This window comes from Salarias fasciatus, chromosome 20 (assembly GCF_902148845.1).
Source record: "Salarias fasciatus chromosome 20, fSalaFa1.1, whole genome shotgun sequence".
NCBI classification, from domain to species: Eukaryota; Metazoa; Chordata; class Actinopteri; order Blenniiformes; family Blenniidae; genus Salarias; species Salarias fasciatus.
In genome coordinates this window covers 22,745,284-22,763,030 of record NC_043764.1, presented here as the reverse complement: position 1 = coordinate 22,763,030, position 17,747 = coordinate 22,745,284, and the positions used below count along the sequence as shown (strand labels likewise).

The following is a 17,747-nucleotide window of genomic DNA, read 5'->3' as shown; positions in this document are numbered from 1 at the left end:
GAGGACCAAGGCAGCTACCCTGTGGAACTCCACAGTCTGGCCTCAGGACCGAAGAAGAGCTACCGTTAAAGTATACTGATTGTGATCTATTTGTTAAAAAGCTGTTAAACCACTTAAGAGAACAACCAGAAGAGCCATATGCAGACAGTTTGTCCAGCAACAAGTTATGATCTATCACATCAAAGGCTGTGCTGATATCTAAAAAGACTGCACCAACATCATTTTTTGCATCAAGTTTACATAGCCAGTCATCTGTCATATGGACAAGTGCAGTGGAGATAGAATGGCTGTCTTTAAAGGCATGCTGAGAATCAGAAGTGAGATTAAAATTCATAAAGTATTGTGATATTTGTGCAAATATAAGCTTTTCCATAATCTTGCTCAGAACTGGCAATATACGGTACTAATAGGTCTGCTATCAGTGCCACGAAGAGCCAGCTTATTATCCTTAGGTAGGGGGATGACTTTTGCCAATTTCCAAATTTTGGGGAACAGACACTCTTCAACACGCAAACTAAAATAAAAATTTGACAAACAGGCGAGGCAATATATTCTGCCATTATTGAGATCATTTTCCCATCCAGCCCAAATTGTTTGCTATTTTTTACAGATTTCAACAGTTTGTCCCACTTTATGCAGATCTATAGGATCTAAAGAGAAAATGTACAATTTCTGCCTTTCATTATTACATTTTTACATTATCTACATCATTACATTTACATCATTATTACCTCCGCCAAGGAGGTTATGTAATCACGTCGGTTTGTTGGTTGGTTGGTTGGTTTGTTAGCAAAATTAAGGAAAAAGTTATGGACAGATTGCAATGAAACATTGTGGAAAGGTGGGTCTTGGGCTAACTTAGAATCCATTCAATTTTGGTGATGATCCGGATCACTGTCTGGATCCAGGAATTTTTTAAAGGATTCTTTATCATTGAGAAATAGGGCAGTCTTTCACATAGTTGGGCAGGCCCGCCGACAGGGGGGGCAAACGGGTCTGTTGTCCCAGGCCCAGGGTTGGGGGGGGGGCCCAGAATTAAAGGTTGGGGGTCCCATCCAGCACCCTACTCACGGCTCCCGACGCAGCATGCAGGCACCACGTTGCTCCACACTGCACCTGCCCACCCCCCGGTCCAACACTGCATGCAGGCACCGTGCCGCACCGAGCCACACCACTCTGTGCGCCGTACACTGCACTGCTCCGCGCGCTGCAGCGCTCCACTCCGATCACATGTATGTGATGTGTGTGGTGTGTGTGTGTGTGTGTGTGTGTGTGTGTGTGTGTGTGTGTGTGTGTGTGTTGGGGGGGACCATCTTTTGGAAATTCAAGTTCTCAGATGTGATTCAGCAGGCATGTGTAAGCAAACAGTATTTTTTGCCATGAAACATTAACAGAGTTAAAGGTGCTGTAGGCAGGATTTTGCTAGTCAATGCTAATTTTTCTGTTTTCTTTGGATTAAATGTTAGAGTATCCATTGATAATCCTTTAGGAGTGTAGCATAATTTCACTACTGCGAGGGCGCAGCGTTTCCACCTGTTTCTGTTCTGAGCTGAAAAGGAATCTCCACAGCTCCAGGTATCTTTGACCAATCAGAAGAGCCCCTGAGGCTCTAACCGTGATTGGTCGAGGGGCGTTCGTCGCACGTTATTGTGGGAGGGGCTTAACTTGTGTAAGGGCATGATGTCAGAGAAAACAGGACAGGATTGGCTGTGCTGTGTTTCAAATTGCCATCTTACTTAGGTAACCCTAGGCAAGATGGTGGAGATGCAGAATCCTGCCTACAGCACCTTTAAACAGGAGAAATTACAACTCATTCACATTAAATTAAAAACAACCACTAAATAATGAAGACGACTGGATATCAGTGTTGTTTTCGTTAACGATGACAACGAAAAATATTTCGTCAGCGCCCCTTTTTTCCGTGACTAAAACGGGACGTGGCAAGCTAAAAATATCTCTTTAAAGACGGAAACGTGATGAGACGTATCTGTTGTTTTCGTTAACGAGACTAGACGAAAATGTCAGTATTTTGATTATCAAAATAAATTAAAACAAATGCGATTCCCCCAGTTTGTTCACACAGATCGGCTGCTTTACTCTGAAAATATCAACAATTCATGAGCTGCTTCCTGTTTGACCACGCCTGCACTGCATGCACCGGCCACTAGAGGGCATGGCGGCAACTTTATACAGGGGCTCTGCAGGAGGAAAAGACGCAGTGATTTGGATGTACTTTAATCCAGCAGAAAATAAAACAAAATGCCTCGTAGTGGCAGACGGAGGATCTAATCCAACTGTTTGACTGCTTGTTCTGACTGACGGTTCTCTCTCCAGCTGCATTTGTTTGAGGAGAGTGCAGGACTTTCTCCCGTCCGCTCCAATACATTTTCGAGACGCCTGAATTCAAAACTTCCCTCATGTTCACACAATCGCTGTGGCTGAAAGGAAGACCCTACTGACATGAAATTTTCAGGACAAATCCATGAAAGGCTTGTGATTCAGACTGTGAAAAAAAAATTCAATTTGCCTCTTGGTCCCCGAGAAACGCCATTTCTTCAACCATGCGCACTGCATGAAAAAGTGCTGATTCACTGTCATGGCTGGTAACTGCAGCTCGTTTAGCAACTGTGGCGCAGCTGGAGACTCTGCCATTACTGCTCTTAGCTCAGATTTCACAGGAGGAGTATGGAGGAGTTATACACACACACACACAGACTCGGCAGCAGGCTGCAGGCACAAAGCCACAATTTCCGTGGGAATTGTCCAGTTAATCCTCTCATTCTGTCTGGCAGAGCTCATATAAGCACTGCATGGAGGTTGTAAAGTACCAAACTAGTCCAGGTTATTATTTAATATTCAAAAGGCATCAATGTGGTCTGTTGGTTTTGTGCCATTTCAGTGCATTTTATTACATCTGTTTGGTTTACAATTTCCTTTTTCGTTTTTCTCATGTGTTGTTTAAACCTTTTTTTAAAGTCTCTTTTAATGACTAAAACTGGACTAAAACCCATTTGGTTTTCCTCGACTAAAACTATGAAGTGTTGAAATTACTAAAATGTAACTGAAACTAATATTTCGTCCAAAAGACCAAGACTAAAACTAAATCAAAATAGGCTGCCAAAAACAACACTGCTGGAGATCAACATTTTTTCCAATTTATTCACAGTTCATACAACAAAGAAAATCAGTCTTGTTAGAAATTAAAAGAAGCATAACAAATGGACCATTGCTCAGGCTCAGTGTAATTCCATGCAAAAGGGGGAAAAGAATAAAATTAAAATAAAGACTGAATAATAAAGAAGACTGGATGATTCATATCAACATTTTATTTCAATGTAATCACAGTTCATATAACAAAGAAAAGCAAGTCTTGTTAGAAATCAAAAGAAAAATAAGGATAAAAAACAAAAAACATTTCTCCTTTAAACTGGATCATACCTTGAGATTTTGTTCAAACTGGTCTTGAATGAGAAATACTACAGTGTCATCTCTTTGGGACTTCTCATGTGACAGAAATTATTCTGCCGACAGAAACTTTTTTCCACATATACGTATGACAGGACTGCAGCTTCTCACCCGTGTGAGTGCTCATGTGGTTCAGCAGAGTCCTCTTTGCAAGGAAACTTTCCCCACATGTTACACAAGAATATTGCTTCACACCAGTGTGAGTTTTCATGTGGGTCAAAAAATTGCTCTGATTATGGAAACATTTCCCACATGTTTCACAAAAATACGGCTTCTAACCTGAATGAATTCTCTTGTGGATTAACAAATATGATCGTCCACTGAAACTTTTATCACAGATTTCACAAGAATACGGTTTCTCACCTGTGTGAGTTCTCTTGTGAAGCAACAAAGCACTCTGTGAAATGCAAGTTTTTCCACATGTTTCACAAGAATACGGTTTCTCACCAGTGTGAATTCTCATGTGGTACAAGAAAGACCCCTTCAATCTGAAACTTTTCTCACATGTTACACAAGAATACGGCTTCTCACCAGTGTGAATTCTCATGTGGTCCAACAAAGACCCCTTAAATCTGAAACTTCTCCCACATGTTTCACAAGCATATGGCTTCTCACCAGAATGACTTCTTCTGTGGTCTAACAAACTTGATTTGTGACTGAAACTTTTCCCACATGTTCCACAAGAAAATGGCTTATTACCTGTGTGAATTCCTATGTGGGTCAACAAACGACTACGTTCAATGAAACTTTCCCCACATTTTCCACAAGCATATGGCTTCTCGCCTGAATGAATTCTCATGTGGACAAACAAATAACTGCGGTCAGAGAAACTTTTCCCACATGTTTCACAAGCATACGGCTTCTCACCTGTGTGGACTCTCAAGTGACACTTCAAATGACACTCTCTAACGAAACCTTTCCCACATGTTTCACAAGAATACGGCTTCTCGCCTGAATGAATTCTCATGTGGTTTAACAAAGACCTGCGTTCAGAGAAACTTTTCCCACATGCTTCACAAGCATACGGCTTCTCACCTGTGTGAATTCTCATGTGGACTATCAAAGTTGATTTAGAACTGAAACTTTTCCCACATGTTTCACAAGCATGTGGCTTTTCACCTGTGTGAACTCTCAAGTGATGTTTCAAATTACCCTCACAAACGAAACCTTTCCCACATGTTTCACAAGAATACGGCTTCTCACCTGAATGAATTTTCCTGTGCACGATCAAATTTGATTGCAGACTGAAACGTCTCCCACATGTTTCACAAGAATACGGCTTCTCACCTGTGTGAACTCTCATGTGGACTATCGAAGTTGATTTACGACTGAACCTTTTCCCACATGTTTCACAAGCATGTGGCTTTTCACCTGTGTGAACTCTCAAGTGACGCTTCAAATTACCCTCACAAACGAAACCTTTCCCACATGTTTCACAAGAATACGGCTTCTCACCTGAATGAATTCTCCTGTGCACTAACAAATTTCCTTGTAGACTGAAACCTTTCCCACATGTTTCACAAGCATACGGCTTCTCACCTGTGTGAAGTCTCAAGTGACGCTTCAAATTACCCTTACAAATGAAACCTTTCCCACATGTTTCACAACAATACGGCTTCTCACCTGTGTGAGTTGTCTTGTGAATCAACAAAGCACTCTGTGAAACGCAAGTTTTTCCACAAGTTTCACAAGAATTCTGCTTCCCATCTGCATGAGTTTTCATGTGGTTCAACAAACGACCCTGTTGTTTGTAAATTTTACCACAGATTTCACAAATTTTTTTCTTCTTCTTGGTGCCAGTTCCTGACTTCTGACTTAATTTCTGTTTCTGATGAACATTTTTCCCACAGGTTTCCTCACGGAGAAGCTTTTCACATTCTGCTTGCTTCTCTGACACAGGAGAGTTCTCCACACGGTCACTGTGAACTATGCTTGTTTTTTTGTGCTCAGGATTTAGAGTTGATTCTGAGTCCGTATGTTTTTTCACATGGTGGACTTCAGAGTCATGAGAGAGGAACTGCTCACTGTCCGGTGCTTCTTCTGGTTCACTCAGGTCACTTTTCTCCTCAACAGAAGGCAAACTGCGGGGTTCACTTTGAAACTTCAGTACAGGCCGCTCTTCCTCCTGACTGGTATTCAGTTCCTGGTGCTCCTCAGTTTGTGAAGGCTCTGGTTCTTCTTGTTTCTCTTTAAACTTTAGAAATCCTGGTTCTTCCTGTTCCTCTTTGACCTGTGGAGCTCCTGGTTCCTGCTGCTCTACACAGTAGTTTATGTCTCGTTTAAAGAGCTGCTCCTCCTGACAGTCATGGTGTTGTTGAAGCTCTGGAGGGACAAAAAAGTACAGGATAAAAGGTTGTTTAGATTACTTCTACAGTTAAAACTTATTTGAAAACAAAAAGTGACTTAAGTGGTGAAACTGAAAACATTTGTGAATGTTCTTCCTTGTTGGGCTGCGGAGGCGTGCGGTCCTTGTTGCTGTGAAAAAATATCTCAGCCGTGAGGTCAAAATCGCAATCAGTCGTCATGTGATCAAAGTTCCAATTGTGACATGCGCATTGGCGTCTCTCATATTAGCATTCAACATTCTTTGAAATATTCACAGGGAATGAAAGGATGAATAGCCACAACGTAGGACTGGGCAATATGGTGATTAAAATTCATATCCCATTATCAGCAGTTAAAAGGGCATGGGAGGAGGACTTGGGATTTGGTATTGAAGATGATTTATGGGATAAAATTTTGAACCGGATACACTCCTTCTTTTTGTGCGAGGCATGGCTTAATTCAGTGCAAGATTTTACATCGCACTCACTGGACCAAACAAACTCTCTCGTATTTACTCTACCGTGACTTCAGACTGTGACCGCTGTCATCAGTCACCTGCAAATTCAATACATATGTTCTGGTCATGCCCGTGCCTTCAATCCTACTGGACTCAGATTTTTTTCAGCTTTGTCGACTGTTCTTCAAGTACCTCTTCACCTAGATCCACTATTAGCATTATTTGGAACACTTTCTGAAACTCAGATTTCACTGCTTTTCTGACACTATTAGCAAGAAGGAGAATTTTACTGTGCTGGAAGTCCCCATTGCCTCCACAGTTTGAAGCATGGCTTAGAGACATTCTACACTTTAGTAAACTTGAAAAAATTAAATTTACTTTGCGCGGTTCTTCTGGCAAATTTATGAAAATATGGAAACCTTTTTTTGATTATGTTCAGACTTTGTAATTCCATAATATCCCATTGTAGGCAAGATACTTTTCGTTATTATTTGACAATTTTATTTTATCTAAAACTTTCAAAAATGACCATTTGCTGACCTCATTATTTACTTTTCTACCTCAAAGGCCATGTTCCTTATGTTTTTTTCTTTTTTTTTTTCTTTCTTCTTTTTTTTATTTTATTATAGTTAAGGTGCTGTGGACACCAATTATAATGCTCTTGGACGACTTGAATATGTATGTATGTGTATAACAACAGGAGTACCTTTTTCAAATTAAAGCTCGTGTCCGGAGTAGTGTTGTGAAAGATAAACCGATACGACCGGATATCCGGTTTGACAAGAGAGCGATGCGGCTGCGTCGGTATCAGCCTCATCAATCGATACAAATCTGCCATGAATCCTTGGATGAATCGATTGTGCAGACATAAGCCGGGTATCGCGAGACTGGCAAGTCGGTTAACAGTGTGTGTCTTTAAAACAACGCGAGAGCTGCCTCTGCTTCATGCAGTGGCTCCGCCGCCCCGTTAGGGGGAGCTAGTGAGCTGGACAGAGTGTCAGCCTGCAGCAGTGTGAGAAGAAGACTGAGCAGTGTGGTCGGTGTTTGTTTTTCTAAGGTTAATTTCAAACAGCGCATCGAAAGTATCTGCCTGTAAGTACTCGAATATACTTAGTTGATGTTCAGGAAGGAGGTGAAACTGTCAGTTCAGTACAATGAAATGTTCTATGAGGAACCTTATTGTCTTCAACATATTTTTATTTTCTCAAAATTATATTTGGAAAAATAGGGGTCGTCATATAATCAGAGTCGTACTGTATCTGGGCCAATACTGTACTTACCAGTGCCTTACAGCATCCGTGGGGATATATGTGGTCTTTTACAAATTTGAAAATACTTTAAAAAAAAAGTTATTTTCATAGAATTCTTTATTTTACAAAATAAGATGTATGTATACATCAACAAATGTTAACTGTAGAGTTGTGTGCAACCGAATCGAATCGTATCGTCCCTACACTGTATCGAATTGCATCGAATCATTCTAGTTTTAAACAAATCGTTTTTGAATGGGATCGTAACCTGTGTATCTAGATGTGTATCGAATCGTCTATCTTAAAGAGATTTACAACCCTTGTCCGGAGTTTCCGTTCGTTTCCAACGTATGAATCATTTTTCAACAGAGCTTAAATGTGTCAGTCTCTTTCGATACTACAATATAATATTAGCATAAAGCAATATAAAAATATATTTATGAGCCCCGCCTTCGTCTCATAGACCCCCATGTTATCCGAAAAAGCGCCGGTCAGCATTAGCCAATAGATTTCGAGCTTCCGCATTCTCGTGTTGTCAATCAAAGTGTGCACGCAGCCAGAGAGCACGGCCGCTCGCCCAGGCAGAGGAGAGTTAGCTACGTAGCAGCCGCCGCGCTTACCTCGGATATATCCATGGTCTGCTGAACATCCACAGTAAACAGCTAAACATGGAGGATGCTGTAGGACTCGGATTTCATTTTCACCCAACGGATATAGCGTGCAGAATTAAAGGGGCATGGCTTGGTCGCTCATGAAAGCAGAGGGAGGGCGGAACCTGAGACGTTGGATTAAAAAAAAAAACCCTCACTCTTTGAAAACTCCGGACACGAGCTTTAAAGCTCTGTAAGGTACATATTTAAATGAAAATATATCTTAAACAAAAATAGCTTATAAAATAAAATGGGCCAATATTTTTCTAAAATAAACCTATTCATGAAAATACAGTAAGCATTTTCGTTTTTTAAATTCCACAACTGAAAACAGCTTATTGAAATCAAATGACTGATTTTCTTCTCCTTTCTAACAAATCTACAGATGCAAATAATAAACATTGCATAACAAAATATGACAACCGTTTGCAAGAGCAGCATTTCAGAATCAGAATCAGAATAATGCGCGCAGCTTTACACACTCCGTACTGCAGTTTGCGCCGCTGTTTTAGGTGGTGAAAAAAAATCGTGCTTCCACCCATGGCTGTAACTTGTTTAGCACTCCCGACATATCACGTGACTTTGTTGCTCGTCTGATACTTTAAAATTGAACCAACTCCAAATTACAGAGCCACTGCTTTTTCTTTTACTGACCAATTCCTCCTTCGCGTGCTCTGGAGTGCTCTGCAGCCGCCGCTGCTTTCTCTGTGTTTGCTGAAGAGTCCCGGAGTGTCGCTTTCTGCCCCTCCCCCCTCTGACCACGAAAGAGGAGGGGTGGGGGCGCATGGAGCAGTGCAGAGAGCTCCGCTCTGGAAGTATATCCAGCTGCAGACCGCAGACCCATGTAACACTACAAAACACGCCCACTGTGACGGTTAGGGATGATGACATGATTCCTTCACGTCTTCACTTCCACTATACTTGCCGCCATGGGCGTGTTTTGTAGGGGCGTGTTTTGAAGGGCCTGGGGTCTGTAGCTGGACCCTCCTCCCGCTCTGGGTCAGCAGCACAGCAGAGCAAGGATCACAGCGCAAAATTTGAACTGGGGATGCACATGGTTCACCGTTTCACCATTAAAAGATAACAGGAACTTTGACCGGTTAATACTATCGTTTTTTTTGTTGTTTTTTTAAGCTCCAGCTGGAGCGGAGGTCTCCACAGAGCCCGTGTGTCTTCATGCAGCTGGCATTATATTACAGATATCAATGACGGCGCTGCAGATGACACCTTCAGTCACTGATTATTTCCAGGTCCCTCCATGTTGTACAATAGGGGAGGGTGTGTATCTTTGTGCGCATTTACGCACGTGGCACAAAACTGGCGTTACATTGAATATTATTTTTTATCTCCAGACACGCCACGGGTCGTCCAGATTTATAGTGAAATGGTTTGGTATGAAGCCGCATCATCCAGATAAACATTAAGCTCCATCAGAAGTGTTTAAAAATCAGATTTTAGAAGCTAAAACTTTATTTAGGAAATTAATCAGAACACACACAAAAAAAATAATAATCACCAGCGTGCTCACTCTCGACATAATTTAAAAAACAATAGGAGATGATTGAAGCCTACAGTGCTGTTGATTATATCTAAATCTTGTATCTTTTTTTTACATTTTAGATAAGAATTTGCTGTCATTGTAAATCTGCAGTGAAGCACCGGACAGCGCCGAGTCAGTCACTCACTCGGAGTAAAGCAGATTTCCTGGTCGGAATGGTGGGACGTTTGCGTGCCTGAATAGTGGTATTTCAGAATGGCAGACCTGCCAACCTTGGTGAAATTTTTTGAGTACCACTTGCCGGAACACTTGTCGACCGGGCGGGGGGGCGGGGGGGGGGGGGGGGGGGGTGGTGGTAGCGGCTAGTAGCCGCAGATGTTGAAATCTGACTCATAAAAGGTCTGACACGACTTTTTGTCTGGTTTTTAATATCTATCAGCAACAAGGGACGTGAAAGAAACCCAGTCGCCAGTTAAAAGGGACTCAGTTATTCCAAAACACCGGCTCCGCTCCGATTTCGCGACACTGCTCCGCTAGTTAGCTGCTGCGTTCAGGTGACTGGAGCTGCTGCGGAAAAGTGAAACTCGGTCGTTAACACGAAAGCAGCGGTGACAGCTGGACTCAGGAGGGACTCAGGAGACACGTGAAGGAAGCGAGGACAATTTGCACAAAGGAACGGCTCTCAGACAGCTGTGAACCGGCTCTCGTCGTTCACTTGAAAGAGCCGTTCAAACGAACGACTCGTTCATTGAACGTCGCAGCACTACGAGGGTAGCACATGTGTTTCCTCCCGGTTCCATAGCTGCGGCGCACCAGCCTAATTTACCGGTATTTTTTTTCAGCGTGACAAATACAATGTGTGTCGTGAATGTGTGACAACACACCGAAATGCGTGACACTTCAGAGCCCTGCTGCTGCATCGTGTTGTCAGACATGAGAACGTCCACGGTCCGCATTTATAACAGCGCTCACAGACGTCTGCAGCTTTTTGCGTAGTTTAATGAGGCGGAGCGTACCAGCGTATTTTGATGTCAAATTGCGTACCTGCTACGCAAAATGTGTACAGGTTGGCAGGTCTGGAATTAGGGCTGCACGATTAACCGACACCTCATCGAAATTGAGGTTTTAACTACTGCGGTAACCAAACCGCACAGGGCTGAGGTTTTTCGAGGCATTTGAGTGACAGACCCATCCGCCAATCAAAACGTTCGAGTCTCGCGTTCTGGGCCACCGGCCAATCAGAAATGACAACAGGAAGCAAGTATGTATGCACTGCACTGCTGCAGCTAACTGGCGTCAGGTTGCTAACAACAAACCCTGCGCGTGTGCTTTGCGGTGTCGTGAGGAGCAAAAAGTTTTCAGTGTGACTCGTTCACGGTGTGAAAATGGCTGAGATGAGAGGGAGCGGAGCAGTTGGTATTAAAAAAGAATCGTTGTTCAGTTGTTTGGACTTACTTTGGGTTTGAAAAAAACGACGTGGAGCCAAATGTCCGAGATTGTGTCGCCGTGCAGCAGCCAGATCCAGAGGAAACACGTCTAATTTGTACTAACACCTGAAGACTCGCTGCTACACATTACAGAAATGTCGACAAGTCGTAGGTTATTCCGTCGCTCACCCGATCGCCCAACAGCTCCAGCCTTCATCCAGCGCATGTCGATGCGCTCATCTTTCTCCATGAAAACGTGAAGCACAGCCCAAGAATGTGAGGGAAGATGACCCCGAGTAGGATTACTAAACTGATTGTGATCCAAGAATATTACAGCAATAAGGATTCTTTTTTTTTTTTACCCTTTATCTGTAGAGGGTGGCAAGTTCTTTTTTTTTCTCCGAGTTGAAGTTGGTTTCACAGTGGTGCCTATTTGCGGTTCTTTTTTTTAATTTCCATTTATTTCACGTTGAAAACTGTTGTCTAAGTAATTTTCTCTGAACCATGCAAGCAAGACCAGTATTGAATTACAATTTCGACAGCATTGGGTTTTGATTCTTTTGTTATTTCATTAAAACGACGCACTCTTTTTCTTTTTTTTTTCAAACGTGATGCAGACAGCACGGTGGTGTATCGGCTGCCGCTGCCTGAAGCTTTGTCAATTTAGTTTACATTAGATTATTTTGTGTCAACTTGAGCAAGACCATGTAAAAGTAACAAGATTTTTTTCGACCATAATTTTGGCTGTTTTCTGCATTTGAAAGAATAAAATGTGAAAATCGCAAATCGAATCGCAATCGCATTATTGGTCAGAAAAATCGCAATTAGGTTTTTTTTCAAAATCGTGCAGCCCTATCTGGAATGGTGATATGTCTAAATGATGGTGCTTCGGAATGTCGGAGTGGCAGCATGTGACCACTCAACAGGGCGTTTAAAAGTCGTCCATACTTGGTGTTGCTTTGGATGCGCACACTCTTTCTGTGCAGTTCCATGCACGCGCACTGTTCCACACATCCTCGAGAAGCTTTTCCGGCTCCACAGACTGTTTATCTGCTCCTTTACTCCAGATTATTTAGAAAAAATTAAGCACATACATTGTCAGTACGTTATCATTCAATATTAAAGTTTATTTAGCCTTTTTTTTTTTCTGAATCGCGGGGCGGCGCCGTAGCGATTCTGTCGGCAGACCTTCTCTCTCCAGACAGTCTGCTGTCTCCATCCATGAAATTTTCACTCTCTGGTGTGTGGAGCGATCAGGCTAGAGCGCCGTCTGCCTTCACTTTTACCGTCATGTATTGTTTGCTGTGGCGCTCTGGCGCATGCGGCGCCACCTGCGCCCAACGCGGTCAGGTGGCTGCTGCGCGGACGTCCGCGGATCGGTCCGGGCAGACCAATGCGCAACGCACACCCACGCAGACATGTGAATTATGGACGGGCCTTAAATCTTATCGGTTAACGGTTATTAACCGGTTAAAGGGCGTCGGTTATCGGTCATAAAAAAAATATAAAATGCACATCCCTAATTTGAACTATATCGTACGGTGGCCGACAGGTGCAAACGCGCTGCAAACACAGAAAACACCTGCAAGACAAAAATGCTGCAAGAGAAAAGCGCTGTAAATTCAATCCCCAACGAAGTTGCGCCAGGACAATCCAAGAAGAAGAAAAAGAAGAAGAAGAAAGTACGGAAGCCCTACAAGGACAGGGCTAAATACTTTTTTCCCCCCCTTTGCTTTGTCGTGGTAAGGAGTTAATTTTTGGTGGTTTTCTCGAGAAGTCGACTTATTCTTCCTCGTCTCAACAAAACGACAATCTTACGGTGAACCGAAAATCAGTCTTTCACCAGACAGCGACGCTCGGCTGCCACGGACCACAGACAGAGGTGAGTTCAGCCTGTTGATGAGTTTTTTGTACCGTTACCCATTTCTGAATAACTTATATGATGCACGCAAATCAAAAACTGTCTGTCCAGCATTTGCACAGTGGAATTGGAAGTTTAGCCTCCTAATGCAGGGACCTGTGTATTTTCTAATGTCTGACCCAGACTGTCTGTGTTCTGGAGCAGGACGAGCTGCAGCCTTTACGTAGCCTAAAGAACTGCAACAACCTCACCAAATTCACCAGGTAAGCTTTTCCATGCTGCTTTATGCAGACAGACGTGTGACGGGAGAAAAGTAGTCGAGCAGTGAGTTAAAAGCGGATGGTGACTATATCAAAGACAGCAAGCAGACTGCTGGAGAAACTTGTTCCAGGAGTTCTAATCAGTGTAAAACTTAAAGCGATACTTCAACATTTTGGCAAATTGGCCCATTTAGCGCAATTCCTTAGTCATTTCGAACAGCATACATAATTTTTTTGTGAGGGCGAGCTGTTGTTTATTCAGAGGTGAGTCGGGGAAGGTTTTCGGGACGGACACAATGGAAGTGGAAGGTATTTTTGTTCCCCCTCGTCAAACTCATCAAATACACAATCCAACAACCCCAAAACACTTTGGTGGGCAAATTATAATCCGCACATTCACGACGCTGTGGAACACCAACAAATAATATTGTAGCGTTACGGCACTGAAGCAAATACTGGGAACTACTTTTTCTTTTGAAATCACTATGCCCAGACGCCATGTTTAGTAAGTAGTTCCGTCTTCGCAATCTTCGCATAAACAACTCAATCTCATAATTTTGTATTAATATTTCACAGCGTAGTGAATGTGCGGATTATAAGCTTTGTGCTTGTGCGCTACGTGGGCTCACATTCTGTACATCTCCTGGGGGCTAAGCCCCCCTCCTCAAACCTAGCGACACCCCTGTATGTCAACACTACTCACTAATCACTGAGCAGAAGCAGAAATCATTCATGTATCATGTGACAGCAGATTATTGGTTCTTTCAGAGTTATTACAAAGAATTTAATAATTAACATTGCCTCATCACGAACACCCCCCCCCCCTTTCAGGGAGCGCCACACAGGCTGCCAGTTTGGAAAAGTTTACTTGATTTTGGACAGTTATGGGGCATCAAACCTGCGAGGCACAAAGCTCTGCTGGTGTGGCGAAGGGTACTGCCGGGATCACACGCGGGTAACCATATGAGCATATTTTGGAGCATGTAATGACTCACATTTACTTCCAAAACACAGCTAGCGGCCGCCCATTTCGATCGCTGTGGCAACACAGGCTCAAACTGGTGGAGCCACTCAGGAAATCACTCCGCCAATTGAGCTGTGGCGCTCGGCCAGCAAAATGACAGGGAAGGACACATCTGTGCAGATATCAAACACGGGTTTCCCTACCCGTGCAACTTTTTTTTTTGCATGTGATTTTATTAAATTACGGACACTCAGGTGGCTGCCTAAAACCAGACCTGCCAACCTTGGCAAAATTTTTGGAGTACCACTTGCCAGGACAGTTGTCGACCGGGGCGGGGGGGGGGGCATGCGTGCGTGTGTTCCATTACTAAAACCTTTATAAAGCCGTCAATACGGTGTTTCAAATTAACTGGTTTCCTTGCTAACTGGTGACTGACTTCCTGTAGCACTTTCTGCTGCTGCTGCTAGTAGCCGCAGATGTTGAAATCAGACTCATAAAAGGTCTGACACGGCTTTTTGTCTGGTTTTTAACATCTATCAGCAACAAGGGACGTGAAAGAAACCCAGTCGCCAGTTAATAGGGAACCAGTTCTTCCAAAACACCGGCTCCTCTCCGGTTTCGCGACACTCCTCCTCCGCTAGCTAGTTAGCTGCTGCGTTCAGGTGACTGGAGCAAGCGGCGGAAAACTGAAACTCCGTCATTCACATGAAGGCAGCGGAGACAGCTGGACTCAGGAGACACTCAGGAGACACTCAGGAGACATGTGAAGGAAGCGTGGACAGTTGCACAAAGGAACGGCTCTGAGACAGCTGAGAACCGGCTCTCGTCGTTCACTTGAAAGAGCCGTTCAAACGAACGACTCGTTCATTGAACGCCGCAGCACTACGAGGGGAGCACATGTGTTTCCTCCCGGTTCCATAGCTGCGGCGCACCAGCCTAATTTACCGGTATTTTTTTCAACGTGACAAATACAATGTGTGCCGTGACTGCGTGACAACACACCGAAATGCGTGACACTTCAGAGCCCTGCTGCTGCATCGTGTTGTCAGACATGAGAACGTCCACGGTCCGCATTTATACCAGCGCTCACAGACGTCTGCAGCTTTTTGCGTAGTTTAATGAGGCGGAGCGTACCAGCGTGTTTTAATGTCAAATTGCGTACCTGCTACGCAAAATGCGTACAGGTTGGCAGGTCTGCTAAAACACTGGCGGTTAAACCAAACAGAGTTACAGAGATCCTCTGTGAGTCAGATTCATGTGTTCGTTCAGACTTCTCCATACCTGTTCTGTGTAACTTGAGTTGAGGTTTCCAGATGATTTCGAACAGTCTATGTTGACGATCAACCTCCTGCTTGTACTGCTCGACAGTCTGTTGAAACACGGTGAATATTTCCACAGCCGCCGCATTCAGTCGCAGAGTGGTCAAGGCTCTCACAGAATCGTGGGAATCTTCATTTCCACCATCAGTAACCATTTCTTCAACAAGATCCTCCTCCTCTTTAATGTGTGGAGCTTCATGTTCCTCCTGCTCCAGACTGGAGCTCGTCTTCTGGTTACCAACGTGTATCTGCAGACTCTCTGGAGGGAAACAAGACAAAATTCACTGATGTGATGGATGCGAATATTTTACAGTGATGGATGGTTGAGACAGGAGAGGCGACATTCAAAATAGAAACATTGAAGAACAAAAAGTCTGATAGAAGCAGCGGGGTTAAGAAAAGGAATGAGAAAACTGTCTGTATGCAAAATTAGTATGTCTGACATTTGAATCATCGATCTCTTTAGGCGGAATGACAATAAGTGGTTACTGGTTTTTGGTCAAACATCTAACCCTGTACACATGATACTCGGATCATAGACGCAAGTGTGCTCACAGTGGAGAGACATGCCTACCCGCCGCCATCTTGTGGAGGTTGTTGGAGAGGCAGCAGTACATGTAAGTCTGAGGCCGTGTTTCCACTGGACGCAATGTGATGACATTACAAAATCAATGTAACGACACGATTATCAATCTTGATCAGCACGCATTGAGTGGCGAGCGTTTTCAGCGAAAATTTGCCTGCCAGTTGACACGCACTGCCACTCGCTGCCGCTGTCCGCCCGCCGATCGCCACCTCATCGCTCGACGCTCGAGTTGAAATAATTGAACTTTTCAAGCGAGTCCGCACCAGGACAGCCTATCAGCGCAGAGGTCGTAACGGACGTGCTGACATAGGGCATGCTGTGCTCCGACCATGCAAAACAGCTGCTAGCGTGATGCCGCCGCGAGTGGCGAGCGCGATTTCATTTGTTCACCACTACTGGTGAAAACACAGAGTCAGCCTGAGCAGAGAAACACAGCGTATGGAGAGAAGAGATTCTCAATCGAAAGTACAATTATTCACTGAATTTTCCATTGATTTCCAAATGATTTGATGAAAACATTGCACATGTAGCTATGAGACATGATGCTTGAATATTTTACAAATGCTGGATTTTCCATCCAAGTACAATATAACTGGAAAAAATCTTGGACTGTTGTCCCATTTCTAGATGCTCTAATGAGCAGGAGATGCAAACCAGATCCTGTAGAATCACTTCTCACTGGCGATGTGTACGTAAAGAATAACATGGAGCGAGCTGGTTTGTTACACTGTGAAATTAACAAAGACAGGACACACTGAATCCCTCTACTCTGTGTTTAGGTTCTTTCAATATAACAACTCACTGTATGTTGTTCCACATACGACACAGCTGCTTTCTGGTGAAATGACCAACTGAAGACCAGACTGAATCTGGATGGAGACATGGCCGGATGCCATGGCCGTGGAAAAAAAAAGAAGCGAAATAATACAATCCACACTCTCACATTTTTTCGGGAGTTGTGAATGTGTGATATAGTGTTGTATGTGTTCTATATATCCAGGTTTTGTGGCTATGGGGGACAGAATAATGAGACATGTTTCATCCTCCTATTTATCATGTTTAATATCAGCATTAGTTATACTGATAGCGATGATGAGAGACATCATGGCAACATAATATCAATTTTATTCAAATATATACACTCTGAAACCAATTGTTTTAATAAAAACCTGAATCAGCCGCAACAGTCTGAGTTACTTCAGTTCTATTTATGTCTGTGTAGCAAATGAGCCGTTTGAATGAATGTTGAAAATTCATCCAATCACGATCGCTTTCATTGTGAAACCATGTCATTCCTCCACATGTGTGGAACTCCAGTCCTCTGGGTGGAACCCTGCTGGCTGCCATGAGGGGCTCCTGATTGGGCTTTTTTACAAGCATGAGGGTAACGCCAACATGATATTCAGGCGTGCTGAAGCAGAGAAACATCTAAAACATGCAGGATGGCAACCTTTTTGGGATTCAGTTTGTCACCCCTGCTCTGCCGACATCATGCACTGTGGAAGCGAGGAGCTCCTACACAAGATGGCCGCTGCTTCAACACGTCGGCTCCATTCCGCTGCTGCAGTGCAGCGACTCACATCAGCAGAAATGCGTTTTAATACTTTCCTCAATGTCTTGCACCTTCTGTAATCAGCAAGGTTTACTCAGCTCCTCATATAATGCTAACCCAGCCGTTTGGCGGG

The 17,747-nt window shown here is 43.6% G+C and overlaps 1 protein-coding gene across 1 annotated transcript; it reads right to left on the bottom strand.

Annotated features, from left to right (window-relative positions):
• Positions 1-4,260: 4,260 nt before the first annotated feature.
• On the bottom strand, positions 4,261-6,819 carry LOC115407443 (zinc finger protein 239-like). Its single transcript, XM_030117792.1, has 4 exons — positions 6,808-6,819; positions 4,753-5,038; positions 4,333-4,668; positions 4,261-4,280 (listed from the first exon to the last, which is right to left on the bottom strand). Exons 1-4 carry the CDS (start codon positions 6,817-6,819, stop codon positions 4,261-4,263), a joined length of 654 nt encoding a protein of 217 aa, XP_029973652.1.
• Positions 6,820-17,747: the final 10,928 nt, after the last annotated feature.